General features: G+C 42.4%; 1 protein-coding gene across 1 annotated transcript in view; it reads left to right on the forward strand.

Annotated features, from left to right (window-relative positions):
• The window catches only part of Prss12 (serine protease 12), a 67,439-nt gene that overhangs the window by 13,168 nt on the left and 34,640 nt on the right, over positions 1-19,631 (forward strand). The window contains exon 2 of the mRNA XM_048333367.1: positions 2,224-2,374. Coding sequence (XP_048189324.1) covers positions 2,224-2,374 — 151 coding nt within the window. The remainder of the gene's footprint in view (positions 1-2,223; positions 2,375-19,631) is intronic.

Below are 19,631 nucleotides of genomic sequence, written 5' to 3' on the forward strand. Positions count from 1 at the left end.
GCTTCTTTGGGTGGTAGCTAACACAATTCCTACAAAAGGAATCAACAACTTGAAACAGGAATTCTTTCAAGCTTCTTATGAGGTAAGTGTGTGGTTATTAACAGTATGATTTAGGCATGCAGGTATTTGTATGTTCTTACAAATGTAAGTAGAGGAGTGAATAGCTATCTTTTTAGGTGTGCAGGTTGTCTGCACACCTAATGTATGACCACAAGCTGAGGCTACTCCAGCTTACAATATTGTTCTTTGCATTTTTCTTGAAAAGAGCAACTTGCCAGATATTCTAGGACCTCAAATGCCTACAGTCAGCACAGGGCAGTAGTTTCTGCTGGAGTAGAATTTTCCAGAAGGCAGGCATATATTATGAAGATTCCATCACAAGAAAGAAACTCTGGGGGCTGGGAATATGGCCTAGTGTAAGAGTGCTTGCCTTGTATATATGAAGCCCTGGGTTCGATTCCCCAGCACTACATATATAGAAAACGCCCAGAAGTGGCGCTGTGGCTCAAGTGGCAGAGTGCTAGCCTTGAGCAAAAAGAAGTCAGGGACAGTGCTCAGGCCCTGAGTCCAAGGCCCAGGACTGGCAAAAAAAAAGAAAGAAAGAAAGAAAGAAAGAAAGAAAGAGACTCTGTTTAGAGCTATCCACATTAATGGGCTGGAATGTCAAGGGCAGGATAATGTAGGCTCAGAGAGCCATAATCTTTTTTGGGGTATGTGGGATGCATGTTAAATTGGTGTATCTTCTACTTTTCCCATTTTCTTCTTTTTACTCTCATCCTCTGGTTAAGGATCCTTTTGCTCATGAGCACTGGTGCCGGATGACATGAAGTGGGTATAGTAATGTGCTGAGTTTTTTTTTGTTGTTGTTGTTGGTTTTTTTTTTTTTGTCCATTCTTGGTTTTACTCTTTGTTGAGCCTCATTGATAAAAATGTCTAACATTTTAAGTTATCCATAGTTATCATTGCTTATCTGCTTTGACTTTAGTTTCCCTTTTCTTTTTTGTGTTCGTTCCTCTCTTTCTCTCTTTTCTCTCTTCTCCTCCTGCCCAACCTGAGTGCTGAGATTATAGACGTGTACAACTATGCCCCCCCTTTTCTCTCCTCTCCTTTTACCTACTGTTATCTCTCCATTTGTTCATAATCATGCTATGAAGATGATTTGCAGGTCATTTATAAACTCATACTGAACACAATGATGAATTAGAAATAAGCATGGGGCTGGGGATATAGCCTAGTGGCAAGAGTGCCTGCCTCGGATACACGAGGCCCTAGGTTCGATTCCCCAGCACCACATATACAGAAAACGGCCAGAAGCGGCGCTGTGGCTCAAGTGGCAGAGTGCTAGCCTTGAGCGGGAAGAAGCCAGGGACGGTGCTCGGGCCCTGAGTCCAAGGCCCAGGACTGGCCAAAAAAAAAAAAAAAAAAAAAAGAAATAAGCATGAAAGAAGACTTTCTTCTGGTCAACTAAATGAGAACATGACATCAGCAAACACTGACTCTACCTTAGGGCACATCAATGATTCTTTAATACATCTTTTTAGTTTGAGAATTACATTTACTAAAAGCGTCTTGTCATCTAGAATTTGGAGCTTTTCCAAAACATACGAAGTCTAAGATCATGTGTGTAGGTATGGGTTATAGCAAATAGCAACAATAAATGAAAACACATGGAGAATTTTTTATCTACAAGTAAAATATGAGTCAACTTCTTTGCTAAACTATCTTTCAAATGAAAAATCGTTGTATTTCTTGGGAAGATGAAAATGTGACTGTGTGTGTGTGTGTGTGTGTGTGTGTGTGTGTGTGTGTGTGTGTGCTGGTCCTGGGAGTTGAACTCAGGACCTGGGCTCTCTCTCTGGGCTTTGTTATTCAAGGCTAGCACTCTGTCATTTAAACCACAGCTCCGGTTTTCCCTGGCTTTTTCTGCTGGTTAACTGAAGATCCCAGTCTCACAGACTTTTCTACTTAGGCTGGCTTCAGATTGCCATCCTCAGATCTCAGTCTCCTGAGTAGCTCGGATTATGTGTGTGAGCCACCCGCACCCAGGCTGGGGTATTTTAATTGGTCAATACTGCTGTAGTCATATTAAGTAGAATGTATATGTGCTTCTGTCACTGCTGTGGCTTACTAAATGTTAGTGGGAAAGGGAGGAAACGAAATGTATCAGCTCTCACGGATCACTGTACAGATACGTTTAACTGGTTGTCAACTGCTTGTCGCCAGGCCCAGCATCGCCTGCCATTCGCCTGGCCGGAGGGAGCGGTGGGCACGAGGGGCGGGTGGAGCTGTACCGCGCTGGCCAGTGGGGCTCCATCTGTGACGACCAATGGGACTCTGCTGATGCTGAGGTGGTCTGCAGGCAGCTCGGCCTCAGGTTTGTTTTTCCCGCTCTCATTTTACTTTGGGTCTATTAATTCCATACCCAAAAGGCAGGTGCTGCTTGTTTCAATTGCACGTTTCCTTGACCAGAACTAAAAGGCTGCTTCTCTGTCCTAAAGCAGGAGGCTCCCTGAAGAGCAAGCACTCTGTAGCTGGGACCTGTCTGTAGTCTGAAGGAGAATGATGTTTTCTTGGGGGGGCGGAAATCCCCTATTTTTATTATAATTCATTAACATTTAACTGGTGGTTAAATTATATGTAATTCATGTCTTTATAGTGTGTATAGAGATATATACTATATATTCATATATATGGATGTATATATATATTGTATATACAAAGGAAGTAGTTTTCATATAGGGAATGGAAGGGAGGACTTCAGGAAATACAGTAACATAACCACCAACATGGCATGCTTTTTAAGTTGGGATTATTCTGGAATATTGTTACAATTTCAAATTTTCTATCCTTGTCTTGTGATTCTCAACATGAGCATAACAAAACTAAACTTTTTGTTGTTGTTGTCTTGTTTTGCTTTTAATAGGGCTTGAACTCACAGCCTGGGTTCTGTTCGGTAGCTTTCTTGCTCAAGGCTAGTGCTCTAATATTTGAGCCACAGCTCCACTGCTGGTTTTCTGGTGGTGAATTGGAAATAAGAATCTCATGGACTTTCCTGCCCATGCTGGCTTTGAACCACAATCCTCAGATCTCAGTCTCCTGTGTAGGTAGGATTATAGGCATGAGCCACCAGTGCCCTGCCAAAACAGAAAAGTTAATCTAAAATTATATTAGTATATCTTTCTAAAGTGAATAATTTAGTATCCATATTTAAGAAGTTACATTTCACACCTTGTGGGAGCCCCTTGCTATGCAGATTTATCTGTAAATGTATCATTTTGTCCTGTGAACCATTTTCCTTGACATCACAGCATGAACCTTGAACTATGTGTGTTCATTGTTTTGGAATTTTTTTTTTTACAGTTGTCTCATGTCTTTTCCAAAACCTAATGTTTACACTGAATTATTTCAAAGTATATACATGTTAACATTTTATCTCTAAGTACTCTAGTGTGCATCTTTTAAAAATAAGAACATTGTCTTACATAAGCAAATTGCCATTATGGTGAATTCAACTGGTAATCATTCTTAGTATAGTTTGATTTCTCATGACACTCAAGTTTTCCTTTTTGGCCCCACAGTGTTCTTGATGGATTGTTTGCCCAAATCAGAATTTGCTGCAGGACTGTGCAATGTCTCTGGATCTTCTGTTTCTGACTCTTAATAGAATACACACACACACACACACACACACACACACACACACATATATGATATGAGATTAAGCTAGTTGTGGAGTTCTACCTGCTGAATTTGTCCCATTTCTTCTCACTCATGTCATGTAGTCTACTTCCTAGGTTCTTGTAGTTCCTGAAGTTGAAAGTTCGGTTGATCCTGATTCCATTCTCTGATTAATATATTTCTGTAGAGAAAAGACAAGCTGTAGTATTTTTTTTAAGAAATTGCATATGAATTTAAATGATAGACTGAATATTAATTACATTTTCAGTCATCAGAATGGTTATAAAAATTCATGTGATCTGGGGCTGGGGATATGGCCTAGTGGCAAGAGTGCCTGCCTCATATACATGAGGCCCTGGGTTCAATTCCCCAGCACCACATATACGGAAAATGGCCAGAAGTGGCGCTGTGGCTCAAGTGGCAGAGTGCTAGCCTTGAGCAAAAAAACAAAGCCAGGGACAGTGCTCAGGCCCTGAGTCTAAGCCCCAGGACTGGCCAAAAAAAAAAAAAAAAAAAAAAATTCATGTGATCTAGGCACTGGTGGCTCACATCTGTAATCCTAGCTACTCAGGAGGCTGAGATCTGAGGATCGTGGTTCAAAGCCAGCTGGGGCAGGAAAGTCCATGAGACTCTTATTTCCAGTTAACCATCAGAAAACCAGAAGTGGTGCTGTGGTTCAAGTGATAGAACACTAACCTTCAGCTGAAGAGCTCAGGGACAGTGCCCATACCCAGAGTTCAAGCTCCACAAAGCACATAAGAGTCAAAGTTTGTTTTTTTTTCATCTGCATGAATAGCTCTTAAAGATCATGTTGAACTGGGTGCTGGTAGCTCACATCTGTAAACCTGGCTAATCCAGAGGCTGAGATCTGAGGATCAAAGTTTAAAGTCAGCCTGGGTAGGAGAGTCTGAGACTCTTATCTCCAATTAATCACTAAAAAGCTAGAAGTGGAGGTATGGTTCAAGTGATAGAACACTAGGCTCGAACAAAATATAGTCAGGTGAGAGTGTGAGGGCTTGAGTTTATGCCCAAGTACTGACACAAAATAATCATTATTAAAGCTGGGGTGCTGGTACATCACCCCTGTAATCCTAGTTACTCAGGAGGCTGAGATCGGAGGATCACAGTTCAAAACCAGCTCTGGGCTGGAAAGACCATGAGATTCTTATCTCCAGAGAACCAGAAGTGGAGCTATGGTGCAAAGTGATAGAGTTCTAGGCTTGAGCCAAAGAGCTCAGGGCAGTGCCCAGACTCTGAGCTCAAGCTATATGACCAACTCCAATAGTGAATGGTAGAGAGAGAAAACAGACTCACAAGGACATTAATGTTAAACATTCAGGTGGGTTAAGAAGGATGTTAATGTCTATTCTCAAGGATTAACTCATTGCTGTCTTTCTATAAGGAGATTCATGTTTGGAGCAATGATTAAAGGCTTCAGGGGCTGGAGATTTAGCTCTGCGGAAGAGCACCTGCCTGGTGAGCGCAAGGCCCCAAGTTCAGTCCTCAGCTCTGGAAAAAAACACCCCAGAACTATAAAGGCTTCAATCATAGCGAAGGTTTTCTCTGGGAATTCCCCATAGCAAATACAATTGTGTGAGTGTATTGGTCAGCTTTGTGTTGCTATAACACATACCTGAGACAGTCAGCTTGAAGAGGAAAGTTCATTTACTCTCACAGTTGTGGGGTTTCAGTTCATGGTCAATTGTTCCCTTTGCTTTTTGGGCCTGAGGGAGGCAAAACAACATGGCTAGGGTTATGTGATGTGCTAGCAACCTGCTTGCCTTAGGCTGGAACATGAAGAGAGAAGAGAAGAGGAAGCCGTGGGTTCCACAGTGTTCCTCCAGGGTGAGCTCTTAGTGTCCACCCTTTAATGGTGTGTCTTGTTAGAAACACAGCCTGAGGACCAAGCTTTTAACACTGGTGGTTGGGGACACATCCAAACAATAGCAAAAGGCAATCAAGAGTTTCCACCAGCTATAGATCTCCTTTCTGTTGTAGGGAGCAGAGCTGACTCCATTTTGACTAGGGAAACATAGTAGGAAATGTTGGGGGGAGTAGATTAGGTCAACCTGACCCCAAAATTCTGCTTCTGTAAATGGCTTGCTTAACTTACTATTTGCTCTACCCGCTGTGTCAACTTCCTACATCTGTGCCATGCTTGCTTTGTTGCATGCCCTACCTCCTGCGTCAGCCTACATCTGTGAACTTATTGCGTGCTCTACCCCCTGCATCCATCAACCCCGTACATCTGTGCCATGCTTTTGCCTTTATAGACTCCAATTTGAGGACTGCTCAGGGGCACGGTGGCAGCTCCTGAGTTTGTGCTGTGTCCCTGGCTGGGCAGTTTGATTTTTGCTTCCCCAACAAACCCATCTTTTTTCTCTGAGTGGTGGACTCTTGGGGGGATGTGGAGCCTCCCCCACCCAACCTGTAACTTTTATTGGTTCCCTGACTGGGAAGAGTCCTTAACCACCTTCTATTTTGGGGGAAGATGCCCATGTGAAGAAAAGAAACCTCTGGAGGTGTAGGCAGAGGTGCAGGTGTCTTGTGTGTCTGAGCTTGGTCTGTGTTTGTGTCTGTTTCTGGGCCTGTGGGCCTGTCTATAAGTCTGTGAGCCCATCTGTGTGGTTCTGTCTGTATTGGAAAAGTGCACTGTTTGTGGACCTAAGGCAGAGAGAAGCTGGCTGCAGGAGCTCTCTAAGGCTGGGGTGGTTAAGGGATGCCTTGACCCCCCTTCTGAAGGTCCTCATAGTGGAGGACATGTATGTTGATCTTGTTCCTCGTTCTGTGTATGGTTGTGTCTGTGTATGGTTTTGCTTGCTACTCTTTTTCTGACTCATCAACCCACCTGGGCTGATGTCCAGCAACTCCTAGACATTTTCTTCACCACTGCAGAGAAAGGCCAGATTCTCCAGGAAGCCAAAGAGCTGGGAGAGGAGTTTGAGCCTCATGACAGGAGGCCAGAGAAGGAAAGAGGAAGTAGCAGGGTCAGTGCTATCTATTATAGTCTATCTTCTCTGTGAATTCCTCAGCAGCGGCCTTAAATCTTCCATATCTCTCTGTGTCTCTGTCCTGTTTTGTGTTATGTTTTTCTGAATTCTGTGTTTGCCTTAGTCTTGAGTCTCTTGTGTTCAGTCTTGTGTCTCTATAGGGGACCTCAGAGCCTGCTTTGTGCTGTGTCCCTTCTGTAATGAGGCAGCTGGGAGTGTGCAGGCAAGTGAGGATATTGTACTAACATCTAGCTAAAGTTAACAAATTGAAATTGTGAAGTGCTCCTACCTAAAATTGGCCTAAGATAGTCAGGCCACCTGGTGGGCTAAGAGATCACCCTCTGGTACCTTCCAACTGAAGGTACTTACAGGGTCAATTGATGTGTAAAATGCTCTAGTAAATTGGGCTAAAGACTACAGTCAAGTGCTGTCTGTGGGCTGAGTCTTAGTCCAGGGAACCCCCTTCCAGCTATCTCAGCAGAAAAGTATTGTGTTTTATCTTAAATCCTGATCACCTGCAAGTGTAAGATTGGCAAAATATCTCTTGAAAATGTATGGCCTAATGATCATTTTTGTGCTCTTTAAGATCTTATTGCATGAATGTGTGTGTGTGTGTGTGTGTGTGTGAACATGTTCAAGAGGAAAAACTGTCAGCATGATATAAAAATGGGTGAGCTTAGCTCCAAAATGGTCATCAAGTTTGGGCGTTACCAAAAGTCTAAAAGGATATTGCGTTGTGTTGTTTTAAAGAGAAACAACAGTTAAAAAGATTTTCTGTAATTTGTGGTTGAAAAATTTGGCATCTTAATGCATAAGGCTGTGGCACTGTCATCAAGCTATCTGGTTTAGCAAAGGCATTGGGAACTTGAAATTTATTTCTACTGTTAAAATTTGGGACTAAATGTTAGAAATTTGGATATTAATGATTATCACGGGTAAAGAACTGCTTGGGTTTCTCAGGAAAGGACAGGAAAAACCTGGGGCAGGCCTGTGAGCCTATCCTCAGGAGTGAGCCATGATATGGCAAATGTGTAGCTTAGCCAGTCCACACATGGTGGGACAGGCCCTGGGGGAAGTCCATGATGGGACAGGCCATAGGGGGAGTCCATGCATGGTGGAAGAGGGTAAGCTGGCACCTAGGCAGTTCAAGCTCTAAGAAGTCAGATGAGTATATGCCCATTCTGTAGGAGAGGCCAGTGGAGGCCTTTCTTCATCCTGTCTCTTGTTTTCAGATGAATACTGGAAACCTGATGGTAAAAATGAATGATTCAATTGGTATTTCTAAAACTGCCCCTTGGGAGGTATTAAAAATTGGAAAAGTTTTAAAAAGGTTAAAAAAAAGTTTATTTGTATTGAAGAGTTAAAGTAAACCCCATTTTCAGGCAGCCCCCATTTTGTTGTCTGTTTAAACTATGAGTAACCCAGGCCACCAATTATCCGGGCTAGCAGGACAAGCTTATTAGGGCCCAACTGGTCAGGAAACTCCCTGCTTAACTCTAACTGCCTGGGAATGCTTAACTTTAACCGCCCCGGAATGCCTTGAGCCCTGAGCCAATCAGATTTATGCCCGTATCCTAATCTTGTTTGAACACCTGATTGCTTTAACTTTGTTTTTTTGTCTTTATAAGCTCTGTGAAATCTCAGCTCGGGCCTTCCTTCTAACCTCCACTGTGTCAGTGGGTAGGACGAGGCCCGATCTGCAGCTTGCCTGAATAAAGCCTTGCTTTTGCATTTCAGGAACGTCTGGCTCTCAGTGGTCTTCTTGGTGGTCTTCTTGCGACTTGGTCATAACAGTATGATGTAACTTGATTTCGATGCCATTTTGCAATTTGGATGTATTGAAAAAGCGAAGATGCTAAGTTGGATTCTTGTGTTTGTAATTCCTGCATTAAGGAAAACCTCAATTGAGTTCAGATGTTCTAGGCAGTAATTCATACTGAAGAAAAAAAATGGCTTTTAAAATAAGTAGCCTGAAGCAAAGGCCACAAGGAAGGACAGACGATTCCTACAAGTTTGTCAGATGTAACTTTGACCCTTAAGTTCCAGGATGGGATGGGAATATGGTCTAGTGGTAGAGTGCTTGCCTCGTATACATGAAGCCCTGGGTTTGATTCCTCAGCACCACATATGTCTAGAAAAAGCCAGAGGAGCACTGTGGCTCAAGTGGTGGAGTGCTAGCCTTGAGCAAAAAGAAGCCAGGGACAGTGCTCAGGCCCTGAGTTCAAGCGCCAGGACTGGCAAAAAACCAAACAAAAATCAGTTCCAGATAAGAGCATGCTTAAGAACTACTGTGTGGACCACTTGGTTGCTTTTAATTGGAGTAAAGTGGCCTTTTGTAAGACTCACTGGTCTGAAATCTGCTGTTCGAAGCCAGCCCAGGCAGAGAAAGGTCCCTGTGAGAGTCTTTGTCTCTAATCAGCCAGCAGAGTGCTGGGAACAGAGTTGTGAGTTGTGTTGAGCCTCAAAGTGGCAGAGTGCTAGCCTTGAGCTGAAGAGCTGAGGGACAGCACTCAGGCCCTAAGTTCAAGTCCAGCGACTGTACTGTTATGCCAAGTCGCAAAACGACCACCAAGAAGGCCACCAAGACTCAGACGTTCTGAAATGCAAAAGCAAGGCAAGGCTTTATTCAAGCGAGCTGCAACTCGGGCCTTGTCCTACCCACCGACACAGCGGAGGTTAGGAGGAAGCCTGGAGCTGCGATTACACAGGGCTTATAAAGGCAAAAAACAAAGTTACAACAATCAGGTGTTCAAGCAAGATTAGGACACAGGTACAAATCTGATTGGCTCAGGGCTCGGGGCATTCTGGGGGCAGTCAGAGTTAAGCATTCCCAGCAGTTAGAGTTCTAGACTGGCTGGGCCCTAATAAGCTTGTCCTGGGTTTGCTCACAGGGCCTGCTTATCTCAGGTTCACGTGGTAAAGTGGGGTTCGCGTGGTAAAGTGGGTCTGACTTCAAAGTCTGGCACTTCAGTACAAGTGGAAAAGTCACTCCTGGGACAAAAGTGATAGAGCATCCAGAGGGAGTAAGCCACTGCTGGGATGGCATCAGATCCTAGAGTCATTTATGGTATTCACTGCCTTATTATGTAACTGTACCCTTTGCACAACACCTTGTCAATAAAATTTAATTAAAAAAAGTTAATCACAGCCTGAAGGTCCTAGAATAGTTTGTAAGCATGCTTTTCTAATGCACATGTCTTCTGTCTAATTGGGCAGGAACTTGCCAGTCATCTGTGATAGTGCGTAGTAAAGCTAAGTTTGTCAAATGGGGGTATAGTTTAAAATCTCAACCCCCTGCATCTGCTCAAAGCCCTGAGTGAATTTTTTTTTTTTTTTTTTTTTTTTTTTTGGCCAGTCCTAGGGCTTGGGACTCAGGGCCTGAGCGCTGTCCCTGGCTTCTCTTTGCTTAAGGCTAGCACTCTACCACTATGAGCCACAGCGCCACTTCTGGCCATTTTCTATATATGTGGTGCTGGGGAATCGAACCCAGGGCTTCATGTATACGAGACGAGCACTCTTGCCACTAGGCCATATTCCCAGCCCCCAACCCTGAGTGAATTTTGAGCTGGCATATCTGTTTGGGAAAGGAAGCTTGTAGACCTAAGATCCTGTCTTTATTGAGATCTGTCTAAAGCCTATAAAGGTAATTTAGGCATTGTTAGGCTATTGGAGATCAGTTCCACAGCCAATCAGGAAAATGCTTCTGCAAACCAGAGTGCTAAAAGACTATAAAGACTACAATGATGTAGCCCAAGAAGAGGTCTGTGCAGTTGTTAAAAGTTAACTGTTGTATGTAATTTCCAGTCTGGAGTAACGCTCCTAACGGACATCTGATACTGGCAACCCGCTAGGTAGGGTCAGCATCTCTGAGTCAGCCTGAAGAAGTTACAGAAGATGGATGATCTTCGCCCGTCAGCTCTCCTTTAAGATCAAGGTACCAGAGTCATTTTGGGGAAGATGAGGCAGGATAAACTAGAGGCATGGAAAACAGTGGTAACAAATGTACAAGAGTGGAGACTTGCACATGTGAGAGATGGTTCTTTAGTCTATGCAGAAAGTTGCAGGCAACCCAGCAGGTGTGACATTCTATTGGAGCCACTGCCCCTGCCCATTTCGTTTGGGGTGAAATCAAGGATGGCCTGACAGTCTCATCTGGAAGAATCTATAACCTCTACCATGGTAAAAGCAGATGGGACTTCATCACACACAACTGATTTCCTGCTGGAAGGTTGCTTTGGATCTGCTGGAACTAAGATTTTGGGGGGACATTCTGTGGTAACCTTCCCACTCCTGAGTTGACTAGCTCTATTAAGAAAATTGGATAAAGCACATGTGGCAGGCTAGAGAGTCACTTCCAGGTGATGCCTAGGGTGGGAGGTGTGTCCAAGTGTATTAGGGTGTGTCCAGATGGATTAGGGTGTGATCTCAGACAAGGGAAGGAGGTAACTGCCCCCAGGTGTGCCAGTTAACCTATGTAACTGCATGGAGATTTAAACAGGTGAGAGCACCTGCATGGAGCCCTCTTGGGGGTGGACCTCACAGATATCACTGGCCAACCTTAGGCACTTAAGAGGCACAGGAAACTGAATTGGCCCATGTGTTAATACATTGTCATTTACACAAAGAATTGGGGCCATACAACTGATGGTCCTACCTATCCAGTACACACCCCTCAATGGTAATGAAATAAGTCAAGGGTTTGACTAGGCTACAAGAAAAGGAAGGATGTTGTACAGAACAGAGCTGACTCCATCTTGACTAGGGAAACATAGGAAATGTTGGGGGGGAGTAGATTAGGTCAACCTGACCCCAAAATTCTGCTTCTGTAAATGGCCTGATTAGCTTGCTATTTGCTTTACCCCCTGTGTCAACTTCCTACATCTGTGCCACGCTTGCTTTGTTGCGTGCTCTACTTCCTGCGTCAACCTACATCTGTGAACTTATTGCTTGCTCTACCCCCTGTGTCAAGCCCCTACATCTGTGCCATGCTTTTGCCTTTATAAACCCCAATTTGAGGACTGCTCAGGGGAACGGTGGCAGCTCCGGAGTCTGTGCTGTGTCCCTGGCTGGGCAGTTTGCTTTTTGTTTCCCCAGTAAACCCATCTTTTTGCTTGAGACTGTCTAAGTGATGGACTCTTGAGGGCATGTGGAACCTCCCCCACCCCCCCCCGGCCTGGACCCTGTAACACTTTCCATTATATACACTCGAATACTCTGAACTGATGTTGTTTGTGTACTTTTCCTCTGCTTAATCTTTGTTTTCTCCCATGCATTTGCATTAAAGCACTATTCTGCATCTCTTCTTCCTCTGCAGTTTGTTTTGTTTATTTGAAGGCTAAGTGCTTTCAGATGAAATCATTTTTCAATGGCACATGGTCGATAGCAGACAGTATAATTGTTGTTTGTCTCGTTTTATGATTTATTCTTAAGTGTATTCCATCTCTGTCTCTCTCGCTTTGCTAAGTACCCCCCCCCCCGAGTGGTGGGTACTGTTTCTTGTGAGGTGGTCTCCTGTTGACCCTCATCCTCTTAATGGTGTCTACGTGTTTTGGTAGTTGGCAAGCTTTCCAAATACGAAAGAAATTATTTTACTTAAGATGCTTAAATCTGATTAGCCCAGCACTTGAAAGAAGAAAAGAAGGAGGCATCCAGCTATCAGAAAATTATGTAAACTGAGAAATCTTATGTCCCCAGTAAGTGGGAGCTAGAGGTGTTTCAGACATCCTTTCCCTGTGCTTCCTTGGTGTCTTTCTGAACCCTTAGAAGCATGGTCTGTAACTGTGACATCATGTGCCGTAACTAACATAGGATTTTTTTTTTAAACAGGAATCATTTTATTTAGATGATTCATAGTAGTGGAGAGACAGAAAGATCTTTCTCCAAGTATGGTTTCTTTTTCTTTTTTCTTTTTACTACATTTTTATTGTCAAACTGAGGTACAGAGAGGTTACAGTTTCATACATTAAGCACTGGATACATTTCTTGTACTGTTTGTTACCTCCTCTCTCATTCCCCCCTCCCCCTCCCCCTTTCCCTTCCCTCCCCCCCATGAATTGTTCAGTTCATTTACAACATAGGATTTTTTGTTTTGGTAAATCCTGGATACTTTTTTCTTCTTAGTTGTTGTCTTCTCTTCCCTTCTCCTCCCTTCCCCTTCCTTCTCTTCCCCTCCCCCTTTCCCTTCCCTCCCCCCCCATGAGTTGTTCAGTTCATTTACAACATAGGATTTTTTGTTTTGGTAAATCCTGGATACTTTTTTCTTCTTAGTTGTTCTCTTCTCTTCCCTTCTCCTCCCTTCCCCTTCTCTTCCCCTCCCCTTTCCCTTCCTCCTCCCCTCTCCCTCCACTTTTCTCCCCTTCCTTTCCCTTTTTCTACTATATATATATATATGTATATATACACACATATATATATGTTGTACAGAACAGAGCTGACTCCATCTTGATATATATATATATATATCTTGTATATATATATATTTGTATATATCCTTCTGCTGTAAACTGCTTAATATTTTCTTTTTTTGTGTGCCAGTACTAGGTCTTGAACTCACAACCTTGCATTCTTTCTTAGATTTTTTGGCTCAAGGTTGGTGCTCTACCACTTCCAGCTTTTTGATGGTTAATTGGATATTAAAGTTAACTTTGCTAAGTGAACCTGTTCATGAGATTTCAGCCTCTGAGAAGCTAGGGTTAGTGGCATGAGCCACCAATGTTCTTTTTTGTTGGTCACAAGGCTTGAGCTCTGGGCCTGGGTGCTGTCCTTGAGCTCTTTAGCTCAAGGCTAGTGCTCTACCACTTGAGCCACAGCACCACTTCCAGTTTTCTCGTGGTTAACTGGAGATAAGAGTCTCATGGACTTTCCTGCCCCAGGTGGCTTTGAACCATGATCCTCAGATCTCAGCTTCCTGAGTAGCTAGGATTACAGGCATGAGCCACCGGTGCTGGGCTCTTTGATCTTTTATTTCACTTTATATACTAACTCATTGAATCCTTCCTCTAACCTCATGAGGTCTTTATCCTTAGTTTACAGACAAGAAAAACAGGGCTTAGCTGGACACTGGTGGCTCACACCTGGAATTCTAACTACTCAGGTGGCTGAGATTGAAGCCAGCCTGGGCAGGAAAGTCGCTTCTATCCAGTTCACCACCAAAAAAAGCCAGAGGTAGAGCTGGGGCTCAAGTGATAGAATGCTAGCCCTGAGAACAAAAACTCAGGGTCCAGCACCCAGGCTCTGAGTTCAGGCTCAAGACCAGCATGATGAAGAAGGAAGAAGGTAGAAAAAAGGAAGAAACTCAAATTTTAAAATGTGTAACACTTGATTATGCTTTCAACTAGCATTTTACTCCAGGGGCCCACTCCCTCATCTGTAAGAACTGATTCCTACTGAGTGGTTCCATATGCCAGATCCCAGTTTATAAAACATTTAAAAATTTCTCAAGCAACAGTGAAATAAAAGATCAAAGAGCTCAGCACCGGTGGCTCACGCCTGTAATCCTAGCTACTCAGGCGGCTGAGATCTGAGGATCATGGTTCAAAGCCAGTTGGGGCAGTGCTAGGACATGTTGTTTTTTAAATCACGGGTGAACTGGCAAGTTATATGGAAATAATTTTTGTAAAGAAGGCCAGAGAACACCGTTTTTATTGAATTCGCATAGCACTTAGTTTGATATTCTGAGATTGTGAGTTTTATGCTGCTCTCCCCAGTACTATAAGGTCTTTGTCTTTGCCTCTGTCTGCCTGTCTGTCTCTCTGGCACTACTGGGTCTTGAACTGGGGGCATGGGTGCTGTCCCTTAGCTTTTCCTCTTGAGGCTGGTACTCTACCACTTGAGCTATACTGCCACTTCTAGCTTTTTGATGGTTAATTGGAGATAAGAATCTCTTGTATTTTTCTGCTGTCTGGCTTTGAACTGTGACCCTCAAACTGGTGCCTATAGGGTCTCCTTAAGAGCAGAACCATTACATTTCTTTGGCTTTCTCCTGGAAGGCAGCACCAGGGCACCTGGAAGTCCTAATGCCTGGTGGAAGGAATTTTAGCGTGTGTAAATATTATTTTCTTAAATTTAAATAACCCTCCATATTAGCCAGAAAATCTAGTTGATATTTCATGATTTCCCTCAGCTTTATTCTATTAATTATTCTTGATTGGTTTAGTGTTACTATATATTTGCACAAAGAGATTTCATTGTGATCTTTTCATATCTATGTATAATATACTTGGATAAAATTCACCCATTTTGGTTTCTCTCTCTCACTCTCTCACACTCTCTCTCTCACACACACACACACACTCTCTCTCTCTCTCAATCTCTCGCTCTCTCTCTCACTCCCTGGCTCTCTTTGTGCTGGTCCTAGGACTTGAATTCAGGGCAAGTCACTGTAAGCTTTTTGTGCTCAAAGCTAATACTCTACCACTTGAGCCACAGCTCCACTTCTGACTTTTTGGAAGTTTATTGGCACTAAGAGTCTCTAGGACTTTCCTGCCACGGCTGGCTTTGAACTGTGATCCTCAGATCTCAACCTCCTAAGTAGGTAGGATTATAGCCATCAGCACCTGGCTTTCCTACTCTTTTAAAACAATTTTAACCTTAAGTAGTGGTACAAAGGGGTTTCATTTCAAAGGGTCAATTATGAGTATATGCTTTTTTATCAAATTCACCCTGAAAGCATTTTAATGGGTTTCATTATACTATTTTCATATGTAAATATGAAGTATTCTAATCATATTCACCTCCGCTCACTCTGTCCTCTCACTTTCCCCTCCTAGTTCTCATCCCCCAAATAGCTCCTTGTTTTACACTTCTATCATTCTTTTTTAGGTTTGAATTCTGCATATGAGATAACATGCAATATTTATCTTTCTCAGTCTTGTTTATTTCACTTAACATGCTGATATCTCATTCTATCTTTTTGTATGTGTATGAGGGGAGGCTTGAACTCAGGGCCTGGCTGCTGCCCCTGAGCTTTTTTGCTCAAGCTAGTGCTCTACCACCTGAGCCACAGCTCCACTTCCATCTTTTCTGGAGGTTAGTTGGATGTAAGACTCTAGGACCTTTTTTTACCCAGGCTAGCTTTGAATAATGACCATTAGATCTCAGTCTCTTGAGTAGCTAGGATTACAGGTGTAAGTTACTGTGCTGGGATGAATTCCATCATTTTTTCTGCAACTGACATAATTTCATTCCTCCTTATTGCTGAATAGTACTTCACTGTGTGTGTGTGTGTGTGTGTGTGTATGTGTGTGTGTGTTTTAAGAAGCTATAAAGAAATATGGTATATATACATATATAAATGTATACATGTATAGAATATATGTATATATACATAAATGCATTTACATATGCATATATGTATATATACATCTGTATATACATCTGTATACATATGCATATGTATATACACTTATACAATGTATATATATACATATTTATATCATATTTTCAGTAAACATTTTTATGATCACTAAAAGGATGTTTAAGTGGAAAATGTAGAGAACCATGTCAGGAAGAAGTCATAATACAGAGTAGTGTTTTATGAGTGGATTTCATATGGCAACTTCCCCTGTGGTCCCCATTTAGAAGTTCTAATATCCCATCATGTGTTATATGTCATGGTAAAGACTCTGTTCAAAGGTAATTAGCCAGGCCATTTGCTTTTGCCTTAGACATACTGAAACAGCATTTAGTTCAGGTACTTTGTCCCAGGCTATCTGAATTCAATCACAACCCATAGGTGATGCTTTCTCCTGGGAATAAAAAGTATTTCATTAAAAAAAAAAGGATTTCATTTGTTCTTCTTTAGCCCATGAGGTATACAAAAATTCCATGTACCTTTTAGGTCTCCAGCAGTGTGCTAGGTAAGACTGCTTTATTACTGTTTTAACTTGACCCATGGTGACCTTGGGCATCTCAGACGGTCAGTGACCACAGGTCATTCATTCTCTTTTTGTGAATATGTTGGTCCTCTTCCTTGCTCTATTTTTTTCTATCAAAGTGATCATTTTGTATTTTATTAAAGTATAGCGATAATGTTATTATTCATTCCTCTGATCTTTGTTTGGCTGTCGCTGCATAGTACAAGTTTTTCTGTTGATTTGCCTTTGACTCTGATTTTGATGTGTTTTGCCATATGAGTATTTTCGATTTGTTTGTGGTAGCACTGAACCTTTTTTTTTAGTCTTCATTTTCTTGTTTTGGCTTTCTTCTCTTGCTTGGTAATTTTTTTTGTCCAACATTGTAAGAACAATGTTCCTGTTTTTTTAGTCTAGGAAAATTTTAGTGTTTTTTTTTTTTCCTCTCCTTCCTTCCTGTCTTGCGTCCATCTCTTTATCTACTCTCTCTTCCCCTTCCCCTCTTTTTAAATTTTTTTGTTTTGTTTTTGGTTGGTCATGGAGCTTGAACACAGGGCCTGGGCACTGTCCCTGAGCTCTTTTGCCCAAGGCTAGTGCTCTACCACATTGAGCCACAGCACCACTTCCAGTTAATTGGAGATAAGAATCTCATGGACTTTCCTGCTTATGCTGGCTTTGAACTGTGATCCTTAAAACTCAGCCTCTTTGAGTAGCTAGGATCACCCAAGCATGGTCTCTTTCATTTTTAAAAAACTAGTTAGAATCTTTTGCTTTTAAATATATTTTTATTATCTTTAAGTAGTTGTGCCATCTCTTCCATCTTTAAAACATCTGGATTTCATTTTTTCTGTCTGCTCTAAAATTGGGGCTCAAATGTACTATTATCCCATTCTGGTTCCAGATTTACTTGCAAGACCTAATCATGGCTCAATGAATCGTGCCCACTGAAATTTCCATTAATAGATCTTCTTTTCCTTCCTGGCAAAGCTCCAAGGGGTTGATCTGCCTGCTCTGAGTTCCCCCATCTGGCTTGCCTGTGATCTTCATTCGTCATCCTGTCACCCTGTTTCTCCTCCTTTTCTGATCTCCAACCCTCAGTGATGGGTACGTCAGAGACCGCACGTTCCATTTCATTAATCTATGTCTTCTAGAGAGCAGTGTGATCTGCAAACTCTTTCAGTAAAAAGTCTGAGGATAAGGATTTTGGATTTTCTTGCCGCTCAGCTGTGCTATGTGAGCATAAAAGCAGCCTTAGACGATAGCTTAGAGTGGCTTCTTTCAAATTTGGGATAGTCAAAACTGCGTCACCTTTGATTTGTACCCATATAAATTATAGTCTCATTTTATTTTATTTTTCCAATCATGAATAAAATGTGAAAACAACTCTTAGCTCACAGGCCAGCCAGCCAGTATTCACCCAGGTGGCATTCGGGATTTAGCCAGTGGTCACAGATTGCTCACTGGCTTCTGTTCTCTTCTCTGCTACCTTGCTCCCCCTCTGTAAAAGGGGTCCCTGGCCTCAGGCACACAGCTCCACAAACGGTTCTCTTCTCCTCTGACCCAATATTAGTGCATATGTGAATATATTGAGAACAATACGGGGCTGGGGATATGGCCTAGTGGCAAGAGTGCTTGCCTTGTATACATGAGGCCCTGGGTTCGATTCCCCAGCACCACATATACAGAAAATGGCCAGAAGTGGTGCTGTGGCTCAAGTGGCAGAGTGCTAGCCTTGAGCAAGAAGAAGCCAGGGACAGTGCTCAGGCCCTGAGTCCAAGCCCCAGGACTGGTCAAAAAAAAAAGAGAACAATACATTTTTGTCACTCAATCCTCCCGCTCCAAATTCTGGACATTATTGGCAGCCTTTCCATAAACTTTGAATCTTACTTTTAGTGGGTGTTGAGCTGTTCTTCTGTTTACTGTGGTGTAAATATCACGTGAATGCATTTTCTTTTGAGAGAAAGGATCTCTTCCAGTATCAGAAACATTTAAACATTTTGTTTTTTTCACAGCATGATAGATGACAACGAAAGTATCATTTTGATTAAGAAATTATTTTCCTAGAAACATCAACACTTTCTTTGCACAAAGAAAGTTTTGTTTAGTCTACTACAGCCTTTTCTTTCGTAAAGTTTTGTGGTTGTGCCTGTAGTCATTTGGACACCGAGTTTCATTATGTAACACAGGCTGGCTGTGAACTCTCAATCCTGTTGTTACCCAAACTTTGAGGTTACAAGGGAATCCATGCTTAGCTTTCCTTTGTGAAACAATTCATGCATTAAAATGCTTAAAAATATTTACCTCTGATTATGTATGTCTCTACCACATGAATATGAAATGGTAGAAATCATAAATTGATAGAGGCATGGTTCAGGTGGTAGAGTACCAGCTGAAGGGGGGAATGAAGAGTTAAAGTAAACCCCATTTTCAGGCAGCCCCTGTTTTGTTGTCTGTTTAAACTATGAGCAAACCCAGGGCAAGCTTATTAGGGCCCAGCCGGTCAAGAACTCTAACTGCCTGGGAATGCTTAACTCTAACCGCCCCCCAGAATGCCTTGAGCCCTGAGCCAATCAGATTTGTACCCGTGTCCTAATCTTGCTTGCTTGAACACCTGATTGCTGTAACTTTGTTTTTTACCTTTATAAGCTCTGTGCAATCACAGCTCAGGGCTTCCTCCTAACCTGTGTCTGTGAGTAGGAAGAGGCCCCGGGGCTGCGGCCCGCTTGAATAAAGCCTTGCCTTGCTTTTGCATTTCGTAACGTCTGAGTCTCGGTGGTCTTCTTGGTGGTCGTTTCGCGACTTGGCATAACACCAGCCAATGACCAAAAGCAACAGATACCGAGTTTGAGTCTCAGTCTCGGGGCGGGGGGCAGGGGGGGAGTCATAAATTGATAGATTTCAGGCTATCACTTTATGATATGTAATAAAAAGAATACATTTATCAAGTGTCTTAAGGGCTGTCCATTAATTTTGTATGTATTATTTTAAAGATGGCTTTAAAGTAAACAAAACAAATTTACAACATGAGGATCAGAAAATATTAAAATACTCAGTTCTACCTATGTTGAGAGTGGTGAAAATGGTAAAAATTTGTTTTCTTAAAGTTTTAAAA

The sequence above is a fragment of the Perognathus longimembris genome, chromosome 24 (assembly GCF_023159225.1).
Source record: "Perognathus longimembris pacificus isolate PPM17 chromosome 24, ASM2315922v1, whole genome shotgun sequence".
Classification (NCBI taxonomy): Eukaryota; Metazoa; Chordata; class Mammalia; order Rodentia; family Heteromyidae; genus Perognathus; species Perognathus longimembris.